Genomic DNA, 27,158 nt, shown 5'->3' with positions numbered 1-27,158 from the left:
TGGGCCCGCCCGCCCCTTCCCAAGAACCCCAGACCCGCCCCGGACCCGCACCCGGGAGCAGGCTCAGAGGGGCCGGCAGGCAAGCGCTCGGCCCGGAGAACAGGCAGAAGCCGCTGTAAACCCTCAGCAAGAGCCGCTGCTACTGCTGCCACGGGGCCCCGTCAGCTGACTTGGCCGCGGCCAGTGCACTGGGCCCTACGTGCACCACCTCGCTTCCTGCTCCCGACGGCCCCCAGAGGCAGATACGGTGGTCTCACTCCTGGTACTCTTGGTGGCCGCAGCACGATGAGATCGCAAACAGCACCTGACATTCCCGAGCACCTGCCAGGCCACCAGCACGGTGCCGAGGGCTCCATTTGATCCTCGCTAGTCTGGAGTCCTAACCACAGATAGCAACTGTGTGACCCCAGATAAGTGACTTAACCTCTCTGTGCCTCTGTTTTCTCAGCTGTAAATGAGGATAATAAAGTCCCTGCCCCCAGGAATTAAAGATGCTTAACTAGGGCCTCGCACCAGCAGACAGTCCGTATAGGTTGATATTAGCCCCACTCGACAGCTGGAGAAACTGAGGCTCAGAGTCACTGGCCTGGTGGGAAGTGGGGCTCGCTTCCCCGTCTGTCCAACACTGAGCTCTTTGGCTTCCCTCCCTTATGGCCACCTTCAGAGGGACAGGGCAGAGGGCCATCACCCCCCACACACAAAGGGGCTGAGGCTGTGAGGACCCCACCATCTGGCCAAGATGCACCCCCAGCTCCCAGGAGACCACCAGTCAATCGCTCCTGTGTGTCCGACGTTCCAGCCTCAAACCACATGCTACCCACTGCGGGGGCATCTCCCCGTCCCGGGCCAGTTCTCTGCGGACGACATGTCTGCTGGGGGCAGGCCTGTCCTCCTTCCATCGTCCACGACATTCCCTCCTCTAGCTCCCCTCTGGACAGATGCTGTCCGTCTCATCTCCGTCATTTCCATGCAGCTGACAGTGACAGCCACACCGGCCATGCTTGTGACACAGCCTTTTGGTTTCTGATAGACTAATTTACAGCCAGATTTCACCTGATTCCACTTACAAGGGCAGGTTTTCCTTCCAGTCTCAACTGGGTGGTCTTGGGATTGGAGGCCTGGGGCTGGGCTGCAGGCTTGGAGGATTAGGGGGGAGCAAATAACACAGCCCTCACCCAGGGAAGGGGTTAGCGGAGCTGGTTCCACCCTGGCCACCTGGGGACAGCCAGCACTCTAGGCCACCACAGGCCTCCCACCTGATCTGGTCGTTCTGGGTCCCACAGCCTGGGGGTCCTGTGCCATCCCCCTGCCTCCCAGAGAAATCTCTATAGTATTCCAGGAAGACATCCTCATTCCCTTTTGCAGCCTAGGAGGTGGCAGAGCCGACTGGGGAACAGCATGGGCTCTGGAGTCACCTCCCTGGTTCAAATCCAGCTCTGCCACTGCCTGCTGTGTGACCTTGGGTAAGTTGCTTAAATTCTCTGTGCCTCCGTTTCCTCATCTGAAGAACATACTATGCAATAATCTGAAGTGCGAGAGTCAAAACCTCACAGCCCCACAGGCATCTTCACCCATAGCCAGGGTGTGTTGGGGAAAGTGTAGGGAAAATATTTTTTAAATGAAAGTATTTGTCAACATTTTAAAGTCAGGAGGTTTTACATAAAAACAGAATTTCCAGATTCTCTTTAAAAAAGAGAGCATGTGTCAACACTGGGGCTCCCATTCCTGCCCAGCACTGGAGCTGATGGCAGCCACTCCCTTTAGACAAAGCAGAAGTTCTCCAGTTCTCTCCAGTCCCCACCACTCCCTATTGCCTTACTCCCTGCCCGCCTCATTCCTTTATGTCACTTTCCTGCCATGATCAGCTTTGGGGTTTGCCACCCTGATGCAGCACCAATGGGATCACAGTAAATAATTTGGAGGTGGGGATAATAAGGGCTGACGTTTGCAACAGGACCAGCACTGTTCTAAGGGTTTTACGGTCATCAGTTAAGCTCACAGTCACCCATGGGGCGGGGACTAACACCATCCCTATTTGACAGATGAGGAGACTGAGGCTCAGAGAGATTAGGTGACTTGCCCAAGACCTCAGATATGTCAGGGGCAGCCCCAGGATCTGGCCCAGGAACCCGACTCCACACTCACCTGCCCCATTAGATGGAGAGCAGTAGGTAGGCCTCCCTTTCTCCCGGGTTCCTCCCATCTTCCCTCTCTCCCCTCTGCCTTTATCCTTGACCTTCCCTCCTCCTCCTCGATTTCCCTTCTAGATCTTCAGCTCAGCATCTGCCTTCCTGGGCATCTCCTGTCCTCAGCAACAGGTCCCACTGACACCCCTGAACCGCACACCTTCCTGCCGGGCCCTCTGTCCAACAGCAGGAGCCTGGTCTGTGAAGACCCCGAGCACAGGAGTCCCTGATCTCACTTCTGGCTCCCCGAGAGGACCTTCTGTCCCTGCACCTCGTCAGAGAGCCTCTGGGGTCCGCAGCCCCCTGTCCCTATGCTGAGCGCCATCGGACCTTTGAACAAAGCCTGCAAATTCTAAATGACGCTCAGGCAGCCCACCAGGCACCCACCTCGCAGAATGGTCACTAGAAGAACGTCAGTTTTGTACACGCGGAAATTCCACGGGATGAGGACAGGTGTGGATGCAGGAGAAGCAACATTCCTGTGTTTGTCCCAACTGCCGTCAGCTGCCTGGAAAGCCGCTCCCACTAATTGGCTGCCGAGGTCCCTTCATGTCCTCCTGACAGATGGGACCCAATTCCACTGGGCTGATCTTCCCTTCCTGGGAGGATAACGATGTGTCCAGGGAGACAGGCAGCACAGCTATGTTTCATTGTTTTTCGGAATTGTCCTCACACTGCCTTGACGGCAGTGTGCCTTGACGGCTCCTTCCTCTCTCCATATCGTCTACCACCTCTCAGATTCCAGGTGCCCACTTGGCCATGAAGAAGAACCTTGTAGCAAACCTCGACAACCTTGTGTCATCAGTCAGGCCCTGTTTTCTTCTCACGTACATTATCTAACTTTCAACATTACTGAACAAATATTAGACAAGCACCTCCTGTGTGCCAGGCACTGTTCCAGGCACTGGGGACACAGCAGAGAATAGGCACAGTCCCTGCCCTTGTGAAGTCCACAGTCCAGTGGGGCAGACAGGTAATAAATCAATAACACAATAAACAAAAAGCTTTTTCCGACTCTGGTACATGCTATGAAGGAAATAGAAGAGGCTCAGCTGACTAAGAGTAGTGGGTGGAGGTGAAGACTTTGAGGAAGGTCTCAGAATGTCTGAGACCTGAAGGTTGAGCAGGAGCAGGCTTGTGAAAAGATGGGAAAAGAGTATTTCTGGCCATGAGGATAGCATGTGCAAAGGCCCTGAGGCAGGACAAAGCTGGTTGTGGGTGGTGAGAAACAGAAAGCAGGCCTGTGATGCTGGAGTCTGAGCTCCAAGGAGAGAGGTATGTGGTAATGAGGGAGAAGCAGTCACGGGCCAGATCAGGCAGAGCCTTGGGGTCATGGTGATAGAAATAAAGGGTCTGACAAGACCTGATTTTCTATCTATCTTTAGTAGATCCCTCTGGCTGCTGTGTGGAGTGTGGACTACTGGGCCAAAGGGGGAAGACCAGGACCGAGGAGGAGGTTACTGCCACCATCCCTGGGTAGATGGTGGGGTCTGAACCTCCAGCTTTGAGCAGTTCTGCTTTCCTCCTTATACCCCAAGTGGTGAACAAACTCTATACTCAAAGGAAACCCCTCCGTTTTGAGCTCTGCCCTTCAACCCCCTGAATCTTTACCTTGAGGGTGCAGTGCCCCAAGCACTCTGCCCTACCCGCCCCTCACTTATCACTACGCAAGCCTCACACCAGACCTTTAAGTCCTTCTGTGAGTTGAACTGTCTCCCCAAAAGGACATGTTGAAGTCCTAACCCCCAGCATATATAAATGGGACCTTATTCGAAAATAGGATCTTTGAGGATGTAATCAACTTAAGATGAAGTCCTATTGGACACCAGTATGACTGGTGTCCTTATAAGAAGAGGGAAATTTTAACAGAGACACAGAGGACAACATCAGGAAGAAGAAGGCAGAGATGGGAGTGATGCAGCTACAAGCCAAGGAACGCCAAGGATTGCCGGCATCCACCAGAAACTAAGAAAGAGGCCCAGGGCAGTTTCTGCCTCAGAGCCTGCAGAAGAAACCAACCCTGCCAGCACCTTGAGTTTGGACTTCTGATCTCCTGAACTGAGAGAGAATACATTTCTGTTGCTTCGAGCCATGCAGTTTGCAGTCATTCATTACAGCAGCCCTAGAAAACTCACACAGGTCCCTCTCTCTGGTCCCCTCCTTAAATTCTCTTCTGTTCCCTAATCAGGGTGACCACCTCCCCCGCTGCACAGCCTCCACTCCACCCCACCCCCTGCATCTGGCCTGGTGGTATCTGGGCCTGTCATGTTTGGATCTTGTTCCCACATTCTGGAATGCAGGACGCTGCAAGGCCACCATCCTGATATCACCTAACAGAACCTGCAGGTCAGGATTCATTCACAGATTGTTTTTCTGACACAATAATTTTACTATTTCAAATTGGATGCTAAGATTTAAAAATCAAGAAGTTTCCTAATAAGATTAGGGTTTTTTAGGATTTTCCCATAAAGAAATGCCTGTCCACAATGAGCCTGCCTTCTCCAGTACCACAGTTAGCTGGATTGAGTCACGGATGTCCCTGTGTGGACAGGCACCTGCTGTCCCATGTGCCACATGCAGCCGGAGTCGCCCTGACTCATGGGGCCACATACATTTCTGGAGGAAGAGAGTCCAGGCTGAGGAAAGAGCACGTGCAAAGGCCCTGCGGTGGGAATGATCAGTGTGGCCGGAGTGGAGTGACAAAGAGCAAGGGAGGACATGAGGTCTGAGAGCCACCCAGGGCCCAGATCAGCACGGTGAGGAGTGTGGGCTTTCTTCTGAGTAGGAGGAGACACTGGAAGATTCTGAGCAGGGGGGGTGACACTATCCGATTCATGTTTACAAATGATATTCCTGTGCCTCCTTGAGACAGCTGCATTCTATCTGTATTTTCACCTGGTCACAGTTCAGCTTTCAGTCAGTTTTTTTTATTCAAGTACCTTTTTAAAGGGAATTAGATATTCCACTATCGCAAATGAAAAAATTAATGTCACTTGCCATAAATAGAAGAGAATCCATAAAAACAAATACAATGAAAACAAAGCAGTGATATCACTTTCTAGCCAGAGGCTGCTGAAGCCTGTGCCCCTTCCCTCTGGTGACGAGAGGTAGAAAGGCCCAGAGAGGCGGTAAAGTCACACCAGCACCGAAGGGTGAACATCCAGGAGACTAAGGGAGCCTTGGTAAGGAAATGCGTTTTGCACTGTGGGCTTCTGTGCTGCTAATGCTGGTTCAGGTATTATCTCCTGTGGGCACCTGCCGCTCTTTGGGGAAACACCATTTTGAAATATAGTCTCAGTTCAACATTTAAGGTCCTCGAGGGTCAAAATCATAAGGTTTTGTCTTTCCCTCCCCAGCACCTGGCGGTGCTTCATAAATATTCACTGCTACCTTTTTATTGCAAAAGCCATAGACAACAGACACAATGTGTGTGGGTTTTGTTTTGTTTCATTTGGGGGTTTTTGTTTTTTGCAAAATTGTTCAAAAGATAACTGTGAGCCAAAGGAGAAAGAGTGCAGTTTGGGCTTTGCTTCTGTTTTTCCTTGACGGTCCTGGTAGGTATAATCACTCCCACACCAGTTTCAACCCATCTCCCAGGTCCACCCCTGTTCCCCTCAGTCTGCTGTCAACAGGGCGGCCTGAGGGGTCTTTGTAAAATGTAAAGATTGCGTCTCTGTCCTGCTCAAACAACCATGACACCCCATTACTCTTAGAACAAAACCCACCCTCCTCATCGAGGCAACCTGTCCCATCTCTATGCTCCAGCCACAGGGACCTCCTTCTGACCTCTGAACTTGCCAAGCTCTTTTCCATCTCAGGTCATTTGCACTGGCTGGTCCCTCTGCCAGGAACACACTCTTCCCAGATTTTCACGTGGCTCGTTCCACCTCATCCTTCAGACCCCAAATGTCACCACCTCCTCCGAGAGGCCCCCTTCATCACGCTGAGGCTCCCACCATCACTGTCAACTCTGTGCCGCACGTATTCCCTTCGGGGCACTTACCCCGCCTGCAAATGTCTCGTTCACTTGTGAGTTTATGTCTTCACTCTCCCTCACCCTCCACTAGTACATAAGCTCCATGAGGATGGGGACACGTGTGTTTTGTGCCGTGTCATACCCCAGCACTGGGCACAGTGCCTGGCATGCTGCAGGCGCTCAAGCCATGCTTCCTGAATAGTCACCTGGGAGAATGGGGCCAGTGCGGTCTGTCCGGGTTCTCAGGGTCACAGCCGGATGGAGCTTTGAAGGGAATCCTTTGGCAAACGGCAAGCAAAACCCCAGCACGGTGATCTGTCAGGGAGCTTAGGCAGCAGTGATAACTCTTCACCAAAGAATCAACCTGACCGGGGGGGGGGGGTCTTTTAAGTGGTTCTGCAGGCCCTTTGCAACACCTTCTAGAGACCCCACGTTGAAACCAGCCTCGATGCTGAGCATCTGTCCTTATCAGGTGTACGTGTCCCCTTGGGAGACTCCATAACCATCTCTGCCACGCATTCTGAGGGCAGACAATGCAGCCATCTGGCCAATGTCGACTGGTGGCTACTCTGTGCCAGGAAGTGCCTATGCCACTAGGCTGCGGGGAACTAAACAAGGTCCCTGGTGCCCTGGGGCTTCGCATTCTGCTGGGGAAGACTGTCATTGGATGCCTAAGCATGTGAAGTCACACAATCGGAAGACCAGTGAAAAGACAGCTGGAGTCAACCGGGCAGATGGCCTGGACCAGGGGATCACAGTGGGGGTAGAAGACAGAGAAGGATGATCTCCGGGGCTTCCTGGTGTCCAATTTGCATCCTTTGGCTGCATCTCATTCCTTCCCTTGTTCTGCACCGAATGCCCATGTGGACAACCCACCATCAGCCTGAAGACCTTTACGGAGCCCCGTCTTCTTCACCATCTCTTCCCAGACCACAGATAGCAACTGTGTGACCCCAGATAAGTGACTTAACCTCTCTGTGCCTCTGTTTTCTCAGCTGTAAATGAGGATAATAAAGTCCCTGCCCCCAGGAATTAAAGATGCTTAACTAGGGCCTCGCACCAGCAGACAGTCCGTATAGGTTGATATTAGCCCCACTCGACAGCTGGAGAAACTGAGGCTCAGAGTCACTGGCCTGGTGGGAAGTGGGGCTCGCTTCCCCGTCTGTCCAACACTGAGCTCTTTGGCTTCCCTCCCTTATGGCCACCTTCAGAGGGACAGGGCAGAGGGCCATCACCCCCCACACACAAAGGGGCTGAGGCTGTGAGGACCCCACCATCTGGCCAAGATGCACCCCCAGCTCCCAGGAGACCACCAGTCAATCGCTCCTGTGTGTCCGACGTTCCAGCCTCAAACCACATGCTACCCACTGCGGGGGCATCTCCCCGTCCCGGGCCAGTTCTCTGCGGACGACATGTCTGCTGGGGGCAGGCCTGTCCTCCTTCCATCGTCCACGACATTCCCTCCTCTAGCTCCCCTCTGGACAGATGCTGTCCGTCTCATCTCCGTCATTTCCATGCAGCTGACAGTGACAGCCACACCGGCCATGCTTGTGACACAGCCTTTTGGTTTCTGATAGACTAATTTACAGCCAGATTTCACCTGATTCCACTTACAAGGGCAGGTTTTCCTTCCAGTCTCAACTGGGTGGTCTTGGGATTGGAGGCCTGGGGCTGGGCTGCAGGCTTGGAGGATTAGGGGGGAGCAAATAACACAGCCCTCACCCAGGGAAGGGGTTAGCGGAGCTGGTTCCACCCTGGCCACCTGGGGACAGCCAGCACTCTAGACCACCACAGGCCTCCCACCTGATCTGGTCGTTCTGGGTCCCACAGCCTGGGGGTCCTGTGCCATCCCCCTGCCTCCCAGAGAAATCTCTATAGTATTCCAGGAAGACATCCTCATTCCCTTTTGCAGCCTAGGAGGTGGCAGAGCCGACTGGGGAACAGCATGGGCTCTGGAGTCACCTCCCTGGTTCAAATCCAGCTCTGCCACTGCCTGCTGTGTGACCTTGGGTAAGTTGCTTAAATTCTCTGTGCCTCCGTTTCCTCATCTGAAGAACATACTATGCAATAATCTGAAGTGCGAGAGTCAAAACCTCACAGCCCCACAGGCATCTTCACCCATAGCCAGGGTGTGTTGGGGAAAGTGTAGGGAAAATATTTTTTAAATGAAAGTATTTGTCAACATTTTAAAGTCAGGAGGTTTTACATAAAAACAGAATTTCCAGATTCTCTTTAAAAAAGAGAGCATGTGTCAACACTGGGGCTCCCATTCCTGCCCAGCACTGGAGCTGATGGCAGCCACTCCCTTTAGACAAAGCAGAAGTTCTCCAGTTCTCTCCAGTCCCCACCACTCCCTATTGCCTTACTCCCTGCCCGCCTCATTCCTTTATGTCACTTTCCTGCCATGATCAGCTTTGGGGTTTGCCACCCTGATGCAGCACCAATGGGATCACAGTAAATAATTTGGAGGTGGGGATAATAAGGGCTGACGTTTGCAACAGGACCAGCACTGTTCTAAGGGTTTTACGGTCATCAGTTAAGCTCACAGTCACCCATGGGGCGGGGACTAACACCATCCCTATTTGACAGATGAGGAGACTGAGGCTCAGAGAGATTAGGTGACTTGCCCAAGACCTCAGATATGTCAGGGGCAGCCCCAGGATCTGGCCCAGGAACCCGACTCCACACTCACCTGCCCCATTAGATGGAGAGCAGTAGGTAGGCCTCCCTTTCTCCCGGGTTCCTCCCATCTTCCCTCTCTCCCCTCTGCCTTTATCCTTGACCTTCCCTCCTCCTCCTCGATTTCCCTTCTAGATCTTCAGCTCAGCATCTGCCTTCCTGGGCATCTCCTGTCCTCAGCAACAGGTCCCACTGACACCCCTGAACCGCACACCTTCCTGCCGGGCCCTCTGTCCAACAGCAGGAGCCTGGTCTGTGAAGACCCCGAGCACAGGAGTCCCTGATCTCACTTCTGGCTCCCCGAGAGGACCTTCTGTCCCTGCACCTCGTCAGAGAGCCTCTGGGGTCCGCAGCCCCCTGTCCCTATGCTGAGCGCCATCGGACCTTTGAACAAAGCCTGCAAATTCTAAATGACGCTCAGGCAGCCCACCAGGCACCCACCTCGCAGAATGGTCACTAGAAGAACGTCAGTTTTGTACACGCGGAAATTCCACGGGATGAGGACAGGTGTGGATGCAGGAGAAGCAACATTCCTGTGTTTGTCCCAACTGCCGTCAGCTGCCTGGAAAGCCGCTCCCACTAATTGGCTGCCGAGGTCCCTTCATGTCCTCCTGACAGATGGGACCCAATTCCACTGGGCTGATCTTCCCTTCCTGGGAGGATAACGATGTGTCCAGGGAGACAGGCAGCACAGCTATGTTTCATTGTTTTTCGGAATTGTCCTCACACTGCCTTGATGGCAGTGTGCCTTGACGGCTCCTTCCTCTCTCCATATCGTCTACCACCTCTCAGATTCCAGGTGCCCACTTGGCCATGAAGAAGAACCTTGTAGCAAACCTCGACAACCTTGTGTCATCAGTCAGGCCCTGTTTTCTTCTCACGTACATTATCTAACTTTCAACATTACTGAACAAATATTAGACAAGCACCTCCTGTGTGCCAGGCACTGTTCCAGGCACTGGGGACACAGCAGAGAATAGGCACAGTCCCTGCCCTTGTGAAGTCCACAGTCCAGTGGGGCAGACAGGTAATAAATCAATAACACAATAAACAAAAAGCTTTTTCCGACTCTGGTACATGCTATGAAGGAAATAGAAGAGGCTCAGCTGACTAAGAGTAGTGGGTGGAGGTGAAGACTTTGAGGAAGGTCTCAGAATGTCTGAGACCTGAAGGTTGAGCAGGAGCAGGCTTGTGAAAAGATGGGAACAGAGTATTTCTGGCCATGAGGATAGCATGTGCAAAGGCCCTGAGGCAGGACAAAGCTGGTTGTGGGTGGTGAGAAACAGAAAGCAGGCCTGTGATGCTGGAGTCTGAGCTCCAAGGAGAGAGGTATGTGGTAATGAGGGAGAAGCAGTCACGGGCCAGATCAGGCAGAGCCTTGGGGTCATGGTGATAGAAATAAAGGGTCTGACAAGACCTGATTTTCTATCTATCTTTAGTAGATCCCTCTGGCTGCTGTGTGGAGTGTGGACTACTGGGCCAAAGGGGGAAGACCAGGACCGAGGAGGAGGTTACTGCCACCATCCCTGGGTAGATGGTGGGGTCTGAACCTCCAGCTTTGAGCAGTTCTGCTTTCCTCCTTATACCCCAAGTGGTGAACAAACTCTATACTCAAAGGAAACCCCTCCTTTTTGAGCTCTGCCCTTCAACCCCCTGAATCTTTACCTTGAGGGTGCAGTGCCCCAAGCACTCTGCCCTACCCGCCCCTCACTTATCACTACGCAAGCCTCACACCAGACCTTTAAGTCCTTCTGTGAGTTGAACTGTCTCCCCAAAAGGACATGTTGAAGTCCTAACCCCCAGCATATATAAATGGGACCTTATTCGAAAATAGGATCTTTGAGGATGTAATCAACTTAAGATGAAGTCCTATTGGACACCAGTATGACTGGTGTCCTTATAAGAAGAGGGAAATTTTAACAGAGACACAGAGGACAACATCAGGAAGAAGAAGGCAGAGATGGGAGTGATGCAGCTACAAGCCAAGGAACGCCAAGGATTGCCGGCATCCACCAGAAACTAAGAAAGAGGCCCAGGGCAGTTTCTGCCTCAGAGCCTGCAGAAGAAACCAACCCTGCCAGCACCTTGAGTTTGGACTTCTGATCTCCTGAACTGAGAGAGAATACATTTCTGTTGCTTCGAGCCATGCAGTTTGCAGTCATTCATTACAGCAGCCCTAGAAAACTCACACAGGTCCCTCTCTCTGGTCCCCTCCTTAAATTCTCTTCTGTTCCCTAATCAGGGTGACCACCTCCCCCGCTGCACAGCCTCCACTCCACCCCACCCCCTGCATCTGGCCTGGTGGTATCTGGGCCTGTCATGTTTGGATCTTGTTCCCACATTCTGGAATGCAGGACGCTGCAAGGCCACCATCCTGATATCACCTAACAGAACCTGCAGGTCAGGATTCATTCACAGATTGTTTTTCTGACACAATAATTTTACTATTTCAAATTGGATGCTAAGATTTAAAAATCAAGAAGTTTCCTAATAAGATTAGGGTTTTTTAGGATTTTCCCATAAAGAAATGCCTGTCCACAATGAGCCTGCCTTCTCCAGTACCACAGTTAGCTGGATTGAGTCACGGATGTCCCTGTGTGGACAGGCACCTGCTGTCCCATGTGCCACATGCAGCCGGAGTCGCCCTGACTCATGGGGCCACATACATTTCTGGAGGAAGAGAGTCCAGGCTGAGGAAAGAGCACGTGCAAAGGCCCTGCGGTGGGAATGATCAGTGTGGCCGGAGTGGAGTGACAAAGAGCAAGGGAGGACATGAGGTCTGAGAGCCACCCAGGGCCCAGATCAGCACGGTGAGGAGTGTGGGCTTTCTTCTGAGTAGGAGGAGACACTGGAAGATTCTGAGCAGGGGGGGTGACACTATCCGATTCATGTTTACAAATGATATTCCTGTGCCTCCTTGAGACAGCTGCATTCTATCTGTATTTTCACCTGGTCACAGTTCAGCTTTCAGTCAGTTTTTTTTATTCAAGTACCTTTTTAAAGGGAATTAGATATTCCACTATCGCAAATGAAAAAATTAATGTCACTTGCCATAAATAGAAGAGAATCCATAAAAACAAATACAATGAAAACAAAGCAGTGATATCACTTTCTAGCCAGAGGCTGCTGAAGCCTGTGCCCCTTCCCTCTGGTGACGAGAGGTAGAAAGGCCCAGAGAGGCGGTAAAGTCACACCAGCACCGAAGGGTGAACATCCAGGAGACTAAGGGAGCCTTGGTAAGGAAATGCGTTTTGCACTGTGGGCTTCTGTGCTGCTAATGCTGGTTCAGGTATTATCTCCTGTGGGCACCTGCCGCTCTTTGGGGAAACACCATTTTGAAATATAGTCTCAGTTCAACATTTAAGGTCCTCGAGGGTCAAAATCATAAGGTTTTGTCTTTCCCTCCCCAGCACCTGGCGGTGCTTCATAAATATTCACTGCTACCTTTTTATTGCAAAAGCCATAGACAACAGACACAATGTGTGTGGGTTTTGTTTTGTTTCATTTGGGGGTTTTTGTTTTTTGCAAAATTGTTCAAAAGATAACTGTGAGCCAAAGGAGAAAGAGTGCAGTTTGGGCTTTGCTTCTGTTTTTCCTTGACGGTCCTGGTAGGTATAATCACTCCCACACCAGTTTCAACCCATCTCCCAGGTCCACCCCTGTTCCCCTCAGTCTGCTGTCAACAGGGCGGCCTGAGGGGTCTTTGTAAAATGTAAAGATTGCGTCTCTGTCCTGCTCAAACAACCATGACACCCCATTACTCTTAGAACAAAACCCACCCTCCTCATCGAGGCAACCTGTCCCATCTCTATGCTCCAGCCACAGGGACCTCCTTCTGACCTCTGAACTTGCCAAGCTCTTTTCCATCTCAGGTCATTTGCACTGGCTGGTCCCTCTGCCAGGAACACACTCTTCCCAGATTTTCACGTGGCTCGTTCCACCTCATCCTTCAGACCCCAAATGTCACCACCTCCTCCGAGAGGCCCCCTTCATCACGCTGAGGCTCCCACCATCACTGTCAACTCTGTGCCGCACGTATTCCCTTCGGGGCACTTACCCCGCCTGCAAATGTCTCGTTCACTTGTGAGTTTATGTCTTCACTCTCCCTCACCCTCCACTAGTACATAAGCTCCATGAGGATGGGGACACGTGTGTTTTGTGCCGTGTCATACCCCAGCACTGGGCACAGTGCCTGGCATGCTGCAGGCGCTCAAGCCATGCTTCCTGAATAGTCACCTGGGAGAATGGGGCCAGTGCGGTCTGTCCGGGTTCTCAGGGTCACAGCCGGATGGAGCTTTGAAGGGAATCCTTTGGCAAACGGCAAGCAAAACCCCAGCAAGGTGATCTGTCAGGGAGCTTAGGCAGCAGTGATAACTCTTCACCAAAGAATCAACCTGACCGGGGGGGGGGGGGTCTTTTAAGTGGTTCTGCAGGCCCTTTGCAACACCTTCTAGAGACCCCACGTTGAAACCAGCCTCGATGCTGAGCATCTGTCCTTATCAGGTGTACGTGTCCTCTTGGGAGATTCATAACCATCTCTGCCACGCATTCTGAGGGCAGACAATGCAGCCATCTGGCCAATGTCGACTGGTGGCTACTCTGTGCCAGGAAGTGCCTATGCCACTAGGCTGCGGGGAACTAAACAAGGTCCCTGGTGCCCTGGGGCTTCGCATTCTGCTGGGGAAGACTGTCATTGGATGCCTAAGCATGTGAAGTCACACAATCGGAAGACCAGTGAAAAGACAGCTGGAGTCAACCGGGCAGATGGCCTGGACCAGGGGATCACAGTGGGGGTAGAAGACAGAGAAGGATGATCTCCGGGGCTTCCTGGTGTCCAATTTGCATCCTTTGGCTGCATCTCATTCCTTCCCTTGTTCTGCACCGAATGCCCATGTGGACAACCCACCATCAGCCTGAAGACCTTTACGGAGCCCCGTCCTCTTCACCATCTCTTCCCAGACCAAATCCCATCATGCGAGTAATCACGGCCCTTTCAGCAGGGTAGCAGCTCACAGCTGACCTCTGAACGGTTTCAAAACTGCAGCTGCATTTAAATGCCTCATGTTTCCCCAGGTTTTGTTAATCAGTGTTTTCCTCCCAAACATGAAATGGGGTTATCAAGGGTGTTCACTTGAAACTGCCTGAGTGAAACAAATGTCAGAACATTTCTGAAGCTCCTCTCTGTAGAGAAAGCTTTCCGGAAGGCCCAGCTCAGGGACCGGCATTAAATGGGTGTATTCGTTTTCTCTTGTTGTGTAACAAATTACCATACACTCAGCGGCTCACAGCAACATGTATTCATTCTCTCACGGGTTCTGTGAGTCAGGATTATGGGCATGGCTTAGCTGGGTCCCCTTTTCCAGCATCTCGTGCAGGCTGTATTCAAGGTGTCGGGTGGGCTGGGGTCTCATTTGAAGGCTCTGCTGCAGAAGGGTCTGCTTTCAAGCTCATATGGCTGTTGTTGGAAATTAACTCCCTGCAGGCCTTGGACTTAGGGTCTTAGTTCCTAGCTGGCTGTTGGCCAGAGGCCACCCTCGGTTCCTTGACACTTGAGTCTCCCCAACATGACAACTTGCTTCATCAAAGCAAGAGAAAGAGTCTGCTAGGGAGACAAAAAGTCACAATCATAAGCTAAGCCACTGAAGTGACACCCCATTACATTTCCATATTTTATTGCTTAGGATCAAGTCCTAGGTCCCACCCACACCTGGGGGCTTGGAAGGGAGGTATCATCACACAAGACAGGAGTACCAGGAGACGGGCATCATCGGGGGTCATCTTGGAGTTTGTCCGCCACAATCCACTGCAGTAGGCATCTTCTGAGATGACCCCAAAGATCCTTATCTCCTGGATCACTGCCTTGTATGATCCCTTCCCCTTGTGTCACTTCCTTCTCACCAACAGAAGATCTCAACATTGACGGTGTGTTGATTCATGATTAGGCTACATAAAATAGCAGCTTCCGTCTTGCTAGAAGCCTTGCTCCTTTGCTAAATTTGATGAAGAATGTTACCGTGTTGGGGAGAACCCCACTGGAAAGGAAGCAAAGGTGCCCCTCAGCCAAAGCCAGCTAGGAACTGAGGCCCTCAGCAAAACCACCCCAAAAGAGCCAAATCCTGTCAACCACCACGTGAGTGAGTTTGGCAGTGGATCATTCCCCAGTCAGGCCTTCAGATGAGGGCCCAGTCCTGGCTGACACCTCAGCTGTAGTCTGTAAGACCCCTGAGCAGGGGACCCAGAAAAGCAGTGACCAGACTCCTGACCCATAGGAACTAAGACATAATAAATGAGTGTTGTTTAAGCTGTTAAGTTTGCCATGGTTTGTTCACAGCAATGGTAACTAATATAGTGGGTGCTCAATAGATCATTACTGAATAACTGAATGACTGAAATAATTTAACAGGAAATACCGTGTGAGTCTGGGTAGGTGTGACCAGGAGAGCACTGGGGCCGATTTCCCTCCTTGCCTGAGTCATTGAGCAGAACCCATTACCTGACATTAACCCCATACCTGCACATCTGGCGTGGCTGGAGCAGGTGCCAGGCACCATGTGCCATGAATCCGAGAAGAGACCTTATCCCTGCCCTCCCGGAGCTTACCGGCCTGAGCGTGGAATCCTCCAGAACCGCCTCTCCACACACACAGGGCTCACCTGGGTGGAGCCGGCAGGGGGGCTGGGGGTGGGCCTGACCCTCCACCCCTCACCTGGGAGCAGCTCATGTAAAGCGCTCGTAGCTCACCCCGGGCTGATGGTTCCAGCCTCCAAGACACCCCGAGGCCTCCCTGGCTGCTTGGTAATCAGACCAGGTGCCTGTAAGGAGACGCGACTCTCACTTTCACTTAACTGAAAAATCCACATCATCAAAGAGGCGTAGATGCTCAGTGGCCCTTTCTTCCCTCGCCAGTGACCATTAACCTTTAAAAAGATGCTTCATGAGCCGTTTGCTGAGCCTCGTTCTCTGTGCCAGATGTAATGAGGCTCAAACACGGGCCAGACTCGGGAGGGGGTGAACGTGAGAAATGCCACAAACGAGAGGCCCGGGCAGAGCGGGCCCCGGGGCCACTCAGCCACGCGGGGGCCTGGAGTGGGTGTGTCAGCCGCCACGCCGCAGCCCAGCCCTGGGGCTCTGGGACAGCTAAAGAAGTGAGTTCTGGGCTTCCCTGGTGGCGCAGTGGTTGAGAGTCCGCCTGCCGACGCAGGGGACGCGGGTTCGTGCCCCGGTCCGGGAAGATCCCACGTGCCGCGGAGCGGCTGGGCCCGTGAGCCATGGCCGCTGAGCCTGCGCGTCCGGAGCCTGTGCTCCGCAACGGGAGAGGCCACAACAGTGAGAGAGGGCTGCTCCCTCTCTGTCGCTTTCTCAGGGGGCCTCCCTCACCCCACTTTTAAAATAACACCCCGACCGCATCCTCCACACTCAGTGTCCCCCTCCCTGCTTCACTTCTCGCCAAAGCACCGACCAGCGCTGACACCGTCCCTTTTACCAGCTGACGGCAGCGTTCGTCCCTCCGTGTTAGGACGTGCGGGTCCTGTAGGGAGGGGTCTTTCCGTTTGGTTCACGGCTTTGTTCCCAGCGCTCAGCACAGGTCGGACACGCAGCGGACACTTCATAAACATCTGTGCAATGCGTGAGTGACTGAGTGAATGCATGAATGAATGAAGAAAATCATACCTGAAGGACAAACCCGAGACCTGGAAGACTTGTTGATTACAGGGGTGAAGCTCTAGAGTCCACGTCCCTCCATTTGCTGAAGGGAGAGATTAAGAAATACAGTTATCCAGTGGGGCGGCCTCGTGCCCGGGGCCTGAGTTGGCAGCCAACTGGCCGTCACAGTGACGCCCTCCGTGCACAGGGGCAGAGACACGGGCAGAACAGCAGGGCCAGCCGCGCGGCTGCTGCCGCCCCAGAGCCGCGTGCGTGCTGCCGATTTAGAGGCTGTGAGGCCTCTTGCTCAGGTTCCGGCTCTGCCTGAGCCCTCCCCCCACGGACCTCCCCAGGCAGCTCCTCCCCAGGCAGCGTCTGGGGCTCAGCTCACATCCAGCTCCTCAGAGAGCCCACTCCCCACCTCGGATCCAGCGTGACGCCCCCTCCCCCAATCACGCGCCCGCCGTGGTTTCGATTCCTCAACGCGCTCATCGCTCCCTGACTTCCTCTGGTTCACTCCTTTATGCACTTGCTTATTCTCACCGAACGCCCCATGAGGACACCAGCTCCGTTTGGAGGGGGGCCCTTGCCTGCCTTGCTCACTGCTGAACAACCTCCAGCCCCGTTCAGGGTCCAGCACACAGTAGGTGTTCAATAAACATTTGTGAAATGAATGGCTAGAGGAAACCAAGTGTACATACACTTTGAAGATTTATAAAGTAATATGGAAATTACCAATTCTTTGAGGGCCTGCAAGCAGCATTTACCATCACCCCAGGGGGGTGAGATGTGGCCTGATGTGAAAATAGCTATGAAGACCGAAGGGTGGCCCATTTAGCTTCCCCACACCCCCTCAGGCTTCTCTATACTTCAATAAAAATGCTACATTTCCTTCTTTTGAATCTGTGTTCATTGAAGCAACCAGTAATGATGGAATATAGCAATTACTTGCTTTTTCTTGTTTCCCCTTTAGGACACAACATGATTTTTTACCGTTGGTTCAGTGTCTGAACGCCCTCCTCTGTCTCTGGAGGACCACGGCGTGGCACTCAGGTGGTTGGGCCACCCAGGAGTGACCAGGACTCTAGCGCCCCTTCTGCCCCTGCTACCTGCCCAGGTCACATCACGCCTGGGCCTCAGGGCTACCACTGCCGCCTCTGGGATGAGAACTGTGATGAAATGACCCCTGAGGTCCCACCAGCTTTGACCTGCTTTACTCAACGGGTCCCTGACAAGGTTGTAGGGGGTAGAATCCGGCCGGGGACCAGCTCCTGGAGTGGGCGCTGGCGCGCTGGCCCTGCTCCCTCCTATGGATAAGGGCCCGTCCATCCTCCTTGGAGGATCTAATTCACCCCGATTCCTACCTGTCTGCCCGTCTTGTCTCCTCCTGCGGCCCAGACCCCAAGGACGCCCCGGCTCCTCCGAGGCCCGGTGCTCTGCTCCCCCGTTTCCTTCTGGTCAGTTCCTCTTGTCCTGGCCTCAGAATCCAACCTGCAACCTCAGAGTCCGAGTGACTCAACCACCACCTGTTACCAGGACAGGTTCCCGGGTCTTCAGGCCCCCAAGGGGCCTTCCTGGCACATCTCGGATGACGGAGCGCCTCCAAGGAACCACAGGACCTCAACACCCTCGGAAGCATCCAGAGCTTCAGGAGGGACCCCCATTGGGGACCACCACGGGGACCTTGGGGACCGTGGGACTGGCCGGGCGGGGGCACCGCTCAGGCCTCGGCGTGTCGATTCAGGTCGTGGCTTCTGCTCCCCTGCCTCGACTCTCCCGCCGGCAGAGCAGCCCGCGGCTCTCCCGCTCACGCCCCGTGTCCCCTGTTCTGACCTGAGGGCTGGCCAGGCTGTCCTCACCGACCCCCACAAGGAGCAGGAGGATGTGGGAAGGGGCGGGGGGTCGACGACTGCCTGTAAACATGGGCACGAACAAGGTCAGGAGCCTGAAGTCCTCTGGGGCTAGAACTGCTCCGGGAATGCTGCTCCCTCTGAATATTTAATTAGACATTTATCAGATGTGTTTCCAAGGGGCCCCATCTTCAGGGGGGATTGGATCCCAACACTGTGGGTGTCGCTTCACACATCAGCTGCATCAAACGATCAGACACACTCTGCCGCCCTCCCCTTCCAGCCTCAGTCCCCTGGCCAGATGGCCCCTAGGGCCCCGCCGTGCGACCTCTGTTGGGGCCCAGCGCAGAGCTTGGTGGGGTTCGTGCAGTTCCATCAGAGCGGTAAATTGAAAATGACCGGGAACCGGGCCGCGCTGGGATCCGTGGTGACCAAGTCCCTCGTGAATTAAATCATTTAACAGATGAAATGGAAAAGGCCTCCTCGTTTTCCTTTTGAATGAGCCGTGAAATAGGCTCTGGGACCGGCCTCCAGGGCGAAGCAGTCGGCAAGGCCTGGCACCCAGAGGGACTGATGAGGTGTCAGAAGACGGGGCGCCAGGAGGACACGGTGCTCGGGAGAACCTGTCACAGTGCACAGTAGTGGAGCCTGTGTCCACAGGAACCCCGACCTCGAGAGGCTGGAACGGGCAAGAGGGGTGTCTCCGGGGTGCCCACTGACCACACGCTAACGGGCGTCCCCCCTCTGGGCGACCAAGCACCAGAGCTGAAATCCTTGGCCTCCCATCAGGGAGCGGGTTTGGATTCTGGTCAGAGAAGCTCCTGTCTACGCTCTGGGTCACTGACGCAATTCTTCTCCAAGTGCTGGAGTTCCTCGTCAGAGGGAGCTGCTGGGGCACAAATGACACTCAGTCAGGCAGCGACTTGGTTTCCTCATTGGGTCGAAGGCGGTTCCATCCAACCCTGAGAAGGTGGAACCCAGGACTAGCGGGTCCCAGCCATGAATTCTCTGCAAGTTTAAAGAACAAAGCACATCAAATCAGATTTGCACACTTTTCAACATGTACTACTCTGTGCCTGTGAGGACACGGCCACATGGACACAGACCGCTCACCAGGTGGGGCTCTCAGGTGGGAAACGCCACCTCCCAACGCAGGATCTGAGAAACACCGCCAAGGGGCGGTGCTCTCAGGTGACAGACACACCCTTTGCGGACCAGCTCCCGTGTGCGTCAGAGCTGCTCCATTGTCCAGCTGCAGCTCTTCTGCAGAGTCAGCCAGGGCGGGACCCGCTCACCTTTGCAGGCTTCAGGGCTGGGATCAGACCTGAATCTCCTCGAGCCATCGAGAGTTGATTCACGTTCCCTACTCATCAAAAACGGTTCCTAATTATTGCGAAATACTGATTAAAAGTAATGAATGCCTTAGAAATGTTCTCTTGAAATGAGTTTCTTAATAAAAATACGGACACTACTTGATCATCCAGTGGCCCATTATCCACCAGAGAGATGGACGGTGCCCTTGGTGTCTCTTTCATTCCCCTCGAGAATGAGGTAGAGTTCAAACTACATGGGTTTTGGAATCAGACTGCCATGGGTTCAAATCCCAGCTCTGATATTTGCTGTGTGACTTTGGGCAAATTATTTAATTCATCTGGACTTTAGTTTCCTCATGCATAAAATTGGTATGATACCTACCACATAGGTTGACATAAGAGTAAAGGAAATAGCACAGGTAGAACCCTCGTCCCATACCTGGCACATTAGTTCCCTTCTTTTATGCCCGGCTGGGAAGCCACCAAACATGCTTTCACTGCGCACTAGGTGGTCATTAATTCGGCTGATGCTGTCAGGAGCCTCCGAGGAGGGCATTAAATGCAAATCATCTCCGATCATCTATTTTTTTCTCCTTTATTCCTAACGTTGGTGATTTAGAGATGGCACAAAGGGAGGTATTCGTGAGAGGTGCTGAGTGCTTTGTGCCACAGGCTCCCAATCCTGGAAATGGATGTAAATCTTAACTCTCTCAGGGGGAAATGTGTGATCAGATGGTGCTGGCGGCAGGTAACGTTCACTGAGCACTAACTGTGTGCTACAGGGGCACGCACTAGCTCATTTAATCCTCACAACCACACTTGGAGGTCGATATTATTATCAGACCTATTTTACAGGTGAAGAAATGGAGGCAGACCTTAGGTTCAAGTTCACAGAGTTGTAACTGGCAGACCCATGAGATCTGACTCCAGAGCCTGTGTATTTCATCTCTGGGCTCCATGAAAGTCTGGTCAATGGCCACACTTCTGCAGGGGTGACCTAGCCCCCAAGTTGGTCTTCATTCCAGCCACACTGTGTCACCCTTACGGGAGTGTCAAAGACCCTATCGTTCCCAGAAATGGTCAGGAAGAGTGTGCCATGGCCTTGGAGGGTGAAGAGCTGCCCATGGTGGGCCGCTCAGAGAAGGGACAATTGCAGGGTGTCTGATAGGGGGCATTGTTGTTCCTTCAACCCCCATTCTCTGAAACCTGTGTTCAGGGAAGGCAGGCTTGGGGCCAGGAGTAGGAGGGGATAGGGCTGAGTCCTCCAGATCAGAGGGGGCACCACAGACACATGCCCTATGAGCAACGAGAGAGACAGACAAGGATGAGTGTTCGGACTTTATAGGTTGGTTCACCCGCATCTGTCACTCCTTCTTCTGGCTCCTGATTCCCCTTTGGAAAAGCCACCTCTCCCCATCTTTTAGTCTCTGGGGTCTGCGTGGACATGACCCGTGCCTGGTTCATCAGTATCTGCTTCTCCCTAGCCACTGCAATCGGTTCAAGGAGGAGCACATGAGAATAACTGTTCAAATGAAATTCAATCGAAGGGTTGGTCTGGTATGAATGGAAATGGGGGTGGGGAGAGCTCCCTTTCCTCTGGGATGGCTCAGCGGGCGAAGGTAAGCCTGGACTTCTGCCTGCAAATGAAGCCAGCACCAAAGAACATTAGACTTGAGAGATGCAGAGAAACTGAGTCCAGCCAACATTTTGTGAGCATCTGGATACAGCCACACCTGAGGTCAGTTTGCCTCGGAACTCCTCAGTTACAGGAGCCGTTAATTCTTTTTTGTTTTTCATTTGTTTGTTTGTTCAAGCCAATCTGAACTGAGATTCTTCATTTAACACCAAGAATCCTGATTCAAACAAAGACCAAGAAAATCATGGATCAGTCTGGTTTGGAGTAGCCAGGCTCATTCCCATACCATCTCTATACAAGTATGTGGTATTAATTATGGAAGTCATCCCCAGAACTCAATTTCTCAAGCTCTACGATTCCCTGGGGGTGGAGGGGAGGTAAGAGAGGGAATAAAATTATTTTTTAATTCTTATGTTATTGAAAGTTGGCTAGGCACACTGAATATGAAATCTCTTGCTCAAATTGCATATAATTTGATTGGCTTGTGAAAGAAATCCTTCTGGAGGTTGGTCTGGGTGCTGCTCTTCCCGCAAAAGTAAAATTAATGGCCTCTGATGAACCTTATGAATTTCAATTATCATGAAAGGAGAAAGACTCTCACAGTAAGAACACTAGCTCTTCTGCCCCCCAAGCACGCCCCAAAAGAGCCCACTCATTAAAAAGGTGTTGAAATTTTTCCCCGACTCGGGATTCTAGTTTCAAAGGAGGGATCCCGGTAAGAGGTGGCACCGGAGGGCTATCGTCTCTTCTGGCAGCAGGAGGGTGGGTGGCGAGAGTGTTCTCACCTGGGTGGCCAGACGGGCCATGGGGCCGTCAAGGCTCTTGGCTGGGAGCTGTAGAGACCCACGTGGGTGACGTGAGCACAGTGGGCTTTCCCTGCAGGATCGTGAGCCCCACAGACTAGAAGAGACGCAGAGGACCAGGCAGAAACCACAGGAATCGTGGGGCCAAGAAAGAGCATCTCACACCGGCACGGGCTGATCAGGACGCTGCCTGGGAAAAGCGACCTCCCTCCGGTCCCCCTTCTTTCCTTCACTTGCTCAAAGCAGAGTTCAGGCAAGAGCGCGCAGGGGCCGGACTCAGACCAGTGCCCGCCCCTCGGGAAAGCCGGCTTGAGAGGGAGGACCTCGACCCTCAGCTTTCGTGATGGGACGTGTCACCAGGGGCTACCCCGCACCCCGCCTACCCGGGGGAGGAGTGACTCCCAAAAGGACGACTGCAGCTTCAGTGAGGGGATTCCCCTGTGGGCAGCCGGAAGTGATCCCTGTCCCCCACGTGTCACTTGGGACAGGACCACAGTGAGCCTTGGGCGCCGGGCTCGTGTCAGCTTCCCCTGTAGGGGCACCGGGGGGCGGGGCACACATGGTGGGTCTTCATGGAAAAGGCAGCTCTCGGGACTCTTGACTCCAACTGAAATGCTACAAGGCTGTACTCGCGGGGTTATTTCTTTTTACAATGAATATTTATCACTTTCGTAGTAAAAATGATTTTTCATTTAGAAAATTAAAAAGCTCCCGTCTCCGCGAGCAGCACACCAGAAGTTGGGGCTAATGGGTCCAAATGCTTCCAATCAAGTCATCCGCACGCTTTTGGTCCCCACGGCGGCTCCAGCGCTATGGTCGGTGCCCAGGGGTGCGGGGGTCGTAACAATGAGTCGCGTGGAAACACCTGCCTCCGGGGGCCCAGCTGGGCGGACCGTCCCTTAAATTGCCCACAGTGAGGTTGATCAGGAACAAATTACCTGCCGCATTTGCCTTGTGTAGACCCAGTCAACACACACACACGTCTCGCTGCCGACCCTTCTTGGGAAACAGTGTCGTTGTCAGATTTCCACTTGCTCTGCGGTGGCCCCTCTCCTTAAGGCCCCTCGTGCTTTGTCCCGAGCAGCGCGTTTTCAGGGCCTCTCCCCCCATTCCCTCAAGAGCAGCACTGAGGCCAGCAGATGTGATCACGTGGTCTGCTCCCTGCACACCTCCAGGGGGCCCCGTTCCCACTGCGGTGGGCGTGAGTGGTGTCCCAGGCTGTGCAGTGCCAGCCTCTGCCGGCCTCCCTCTCCTCCAGTCCTCAGGGAGACCCTCACCCACCCTAGAATGTCAGTCTGGAAGGTGCCTCGGAGACATCTCATCCGGGGCTTTCATCTCCTTTCCTTCCAGGAGAACTTTGCTCAAAGTGGCCGGGTCGTGCTCCTTGCCCTTAGGTTTTTCGAGACATCCCCCAGCAGAGCAAATCTCAACATCACGGCTCCAGTCCACTGTCCTCGGTGAAAGAATGAGGAACTTGAACCTGGAGAGGAGGCACGTCTGCCAAGGACGCTCTCCAGGCAGAGCCGGGGCGAACGACCGAGCAGCATTTTATAATTTGCAAATGTCTCTCCAGCCCGTGTTGTTACATTTGACCTTCATGATAGTTGGTCACTGTCAGATGACACTGCATTTCACACATCGAAGACAAAACTGACCAGATAATTGTTTTATGTGCCACTAAGAAAGAAAACATTGACAACTAAATTACGATGCAACAATGAGACTCCATCGATTATGTGACACAACCAGATTCAAGAGCTAGTAACATGTGAAAAGGGCGCACCTTAGAATCAGTGCAGTTCAGTGTTCTTCCCATTTTACAGATTTAATTTTATGGAATCAGAAACTGATTCCAAGGTCTGGTCTGTTCACACACACACTGCTGGCCAGAGGACAAGCCTGGGATGTAACCTCAGCCCCCTGGTGACCGTGTCCAGTCTGGTCCAGGATGGGGACACACACTGCCCCCATCTCCCCTCGAGGACGGATCTGCCGCCCAGTGTGGGACCTGTGGTCAGCAGACAGCCCCCCGCTTCTTTAACATGACTCCCCAAGCTCACTGAAGAACAGACGGAGGAGCTGTATAAATAACAACAATTTAACGCTGTGCGTCCTCATTCCGGCTGTGAAGCAGCCGCCTGGGCTCGATGGGAGAACTGAGATGCACTGAAGTGAGTTGTTTGAAAAATTCCAGTCAGGCAGGGAAGTGAAACCACAGGTGGTGGCAGGGCTGGGACCTGAACACCTGCCTTTGGCTCAAGGAATTTCAATGATGCTTCCACATTTCCACTGAATGTTGGCATGAACCCTGAGGTTCTTCCACAAGAAGAAAGGATGGAGAAACTATGGCAGAATCTATTGATACAAGCTGTGTCTGGATGACTATGATGCTTCCAATAAAAGTCTTTTTAACCTGAATTATCTGGGACATCTACCCTGCTTTCCCTTTCTCAGTCTACGCTGCTTTCATGAATCCTTGGACATAAATCCACATTTGCATCTAAGCCTTTTGTTTGTTTTCTTCTGCCCGTTGGAAGGAAGGCAAAGTAGGGGACATTTAGTAACCTGCTCCCGCTCTCTGGTTCCATGATATTAAGTTGACTAACAGGATCTTTAATGCTTCACCATCACAAAGACTCAGTTTCATACATGAATGAATCGATGTCAAATGGGAGGAGGAGGTGGGGGGGGCGTGTGCCATGTTTTCCTGACACCTCTTAAATGCTTTCTTATTTCATATTGATACAGATCAGGAACCGTGGATTATGCTGACAAGCTCATAAATTATCTGCTACTCACCAACAATACCAAGGTCTTGTTTTCTTGATGGAGTAGTTGATGTTGATTGCAGGGGATGTCCGTGAACTTGAAATTGTTTCGATTGTTGTTTACCCGCCAGGGACCTTGAACTCGAGACCTGCCTACTCCACACAGAGGTTCAGATGACACGCAGGGTGGCAGTACCGTCGAGGGACATAAATTAGAGCAACTAGAGTGAGATGGAGAAAGGGAAGGATGCATTGCTAATTGGGGCATCATTACAGCGCTTCTGAGAAGCTAAGAGAGATACAGCGTCAACATCGAAACCCCAGAGTGACAGGCAGAAGTGACCACATCTGGAGCCAGAGGTCATTACCACGGGCAACGGACAGGCTTTATGACTCTGAGGGGGAGGCAAAACCACTCCGACATGTGACAGTATGTTAAAGTGGGCGTTTTATTATTTTCCAGAAGCCGTAATTTTCAGATGATGACTTCAGGGATCCTTTAAGGAGGATAACTGATTACCTGACAAAGAACTTGTAGCACTTCCTCTTTACAGTGGAAGAGAGAAAAAGCAACAACCCAGCTCTTTCAAGCCGAAAAGGAGCATTTTTCAGAAAAAACACTGCAAAGTTTATAACAATGGGAGCCGGAGGAAACACAAATACATCTCGCCTTCTTGACAAATGAGATTTAATTAAGAGACTCTTCATGCTAGAAAACAAAGTCTTGCCTGTGCCATGAAGGGAAAAGCGACAGGCTGAGGGGGAGGGTGTCGCTGACAAACAGCCCTGCGCCGGCCCGTTAATTATTCATAAACGTCCTTGTGATGGAATTCCACTGCTTCACCTATTTTTAGTTAATTCTCTATTTTTTTACTCCAAATACTACTTGTGTTGATTAATGAAATAGTTAGTCCAGCCCACAATAAGCACAGATGAAACAGAGAGGCTTGGGCTTATCCACTCGAGGAATTTTAATAATTTTACACTTGGCAGGGATGTAAACCACGGGCACTGAAGGTACTTGCACAGAGATGCACCTGTGTCTCCCCGCTCCCCACGCAGACCTGCAGTTTAGTGGGATCTAAACCTCCCGGCCAGCTGGTGCTCGCCAGCCGACACTCCCAGAGCTGGGGGCTTCCATTCTGACCCCTTCGCCGGTCCCCCCAGCCATGGTCCCTGTGACTCCAGGTGGTCCTGAGGCTTCTCCTCAAAGCCCTGCATCAGGCTCAGTCCCAGAACAAGCTACATTGCTGACTGACCCTGAGATCCCTGCTGGCCACGCCAGAGCTCCTTTCTCCATATTTCCTGACCATCTCTCTGACTTTCTCCTGAGTTGTGACCAGGGTCCTAAAACTGAGGTCTGCCATCCCACCCAGGTTCTGAGCTATGAAGCAGGCTGTGGTGGGGAATGAGGTGGAAAAGAACAGCCCTAGACAAGAAGACCTTCCCATTACAACTGGAAACATCTGAAGAGGCAAATCTGACCCCAGTCACACCCCTGCTTCAAACCTTCCAGAAGCTGCCCACAGCCCTCAGGATGGAGCCCAGACTCCCAGGCCCTGCCCCTCACCAGACCCACCTCCCACCACTCACCTCTGTGTTCACTGGGTCCCGGCCTTGGACAGACCAGGCTCCCAGCACCTCAGGGCCTTTGCACATGCTGTTCCCTCCTCCTGGAATGTTTCCCCACCCCCACCCCAATTCCTCACCTAGTTACCTGCAGCTCACCTGTTATGTCTCAGATGAAATGTCACCTCCTTGAGGGATTCTTCTGTGACTCTCAGCATCCCCACATCCTGGCCCGGGGACCAGGTCAAATCCCCCGAAGCTCCTCTCATGACACCACGGTGCGTTTCCTTCCCCGCAAAGACCACATGTAATGACATGAGGTCTTTATTATCTGAGGACAAGTGAAACAGATAAAAAGCCATTTGAGACAAATCCAACTAAATTGGGTACCAAAGCTTCACAGCAGATATTTTGTGATTTAACAAACAGGTACCTGGGATTTACTTTCGGCAAGTGCTGTTCTCAGTACCCTACACATATTCAATTGCTCAGTCCTCCGTACCGTGGATACTGTTACTATTACCTCCATTTTACAGATAAGAACACTAAGGCACAAGAAGGCTGCCCAGCTAGTAATTGGCACTGGCAGAGTTCCTGCTCTCAACCACCTCTTCTGAACTAAAGGCTTTTTCTAGAAAAAATGAAACTAAATTCTGCTCCTCAACGTCTGTCCGCTAAACAACCCACGGCCTTGTTCTAGGACATATTCAGTCCATACACGGATGTACACTGAG

The 27,158-nt window shown here is 52.5% G+C and overlaps 1 protein-coding gene across 2 annotated transcripts in view; it reads right to left on the bottom strand.

Moving 5' to 3' along the window:
- Positions 1-26,744, bottom strand: part of LOC114487774 (uncharacterized) — a 42,881-nt gene extending 16,137 nt beyond the window's left edge. The window contains exons 1-3 of one of the 2 annotated variants that reach the window (XM_028499833.2): positions 26,584-26,744; positions 24,887-25,076; positions 18,221-19,224 (exon numbers count right to left, since the gene is read on the bottom strand). In XM_028499833.2, coding sequence (XP_028355634.2) covers positions 18,580-19,224; positions 24,887-25,076; positions 26,584-26,741 — 993 coding nt within the window. In that variant the 5' untranslated portion in view covers positions 26,742-26,744 and the 3' untranslated portion in view covers positions 18,221-18,579. Of the gene's footprint in view, positions 1-18,220; positions 19,225-24,886; positions 25,077-26,583 lie in introns of those variants that run through there. The other variant, XR_008619381.1, reaches the window with a different exon arrangement.
- Between the last annotated feature and the right edge of the window lie 414 nt (positions 26,745-27,158).

Source organism: Physeter macrocephalus, chromosome 14 (genome assembly GCF_002837175.3).
Source record: "Physeter macrocephalus isolate SW-GA chromosome 14, ASM283717v5, whole genome shotgun sequence".
NCBI classification, from domain to species: Eukaryota; Metazoa; Chordata; class Mammalia; order Artiodactyla; family Physeteridae; genus Physeter; species Physeter macrocephalus.
This window is presented reverse-complemented; position numbering and strand designations above follow the sequence as displayed.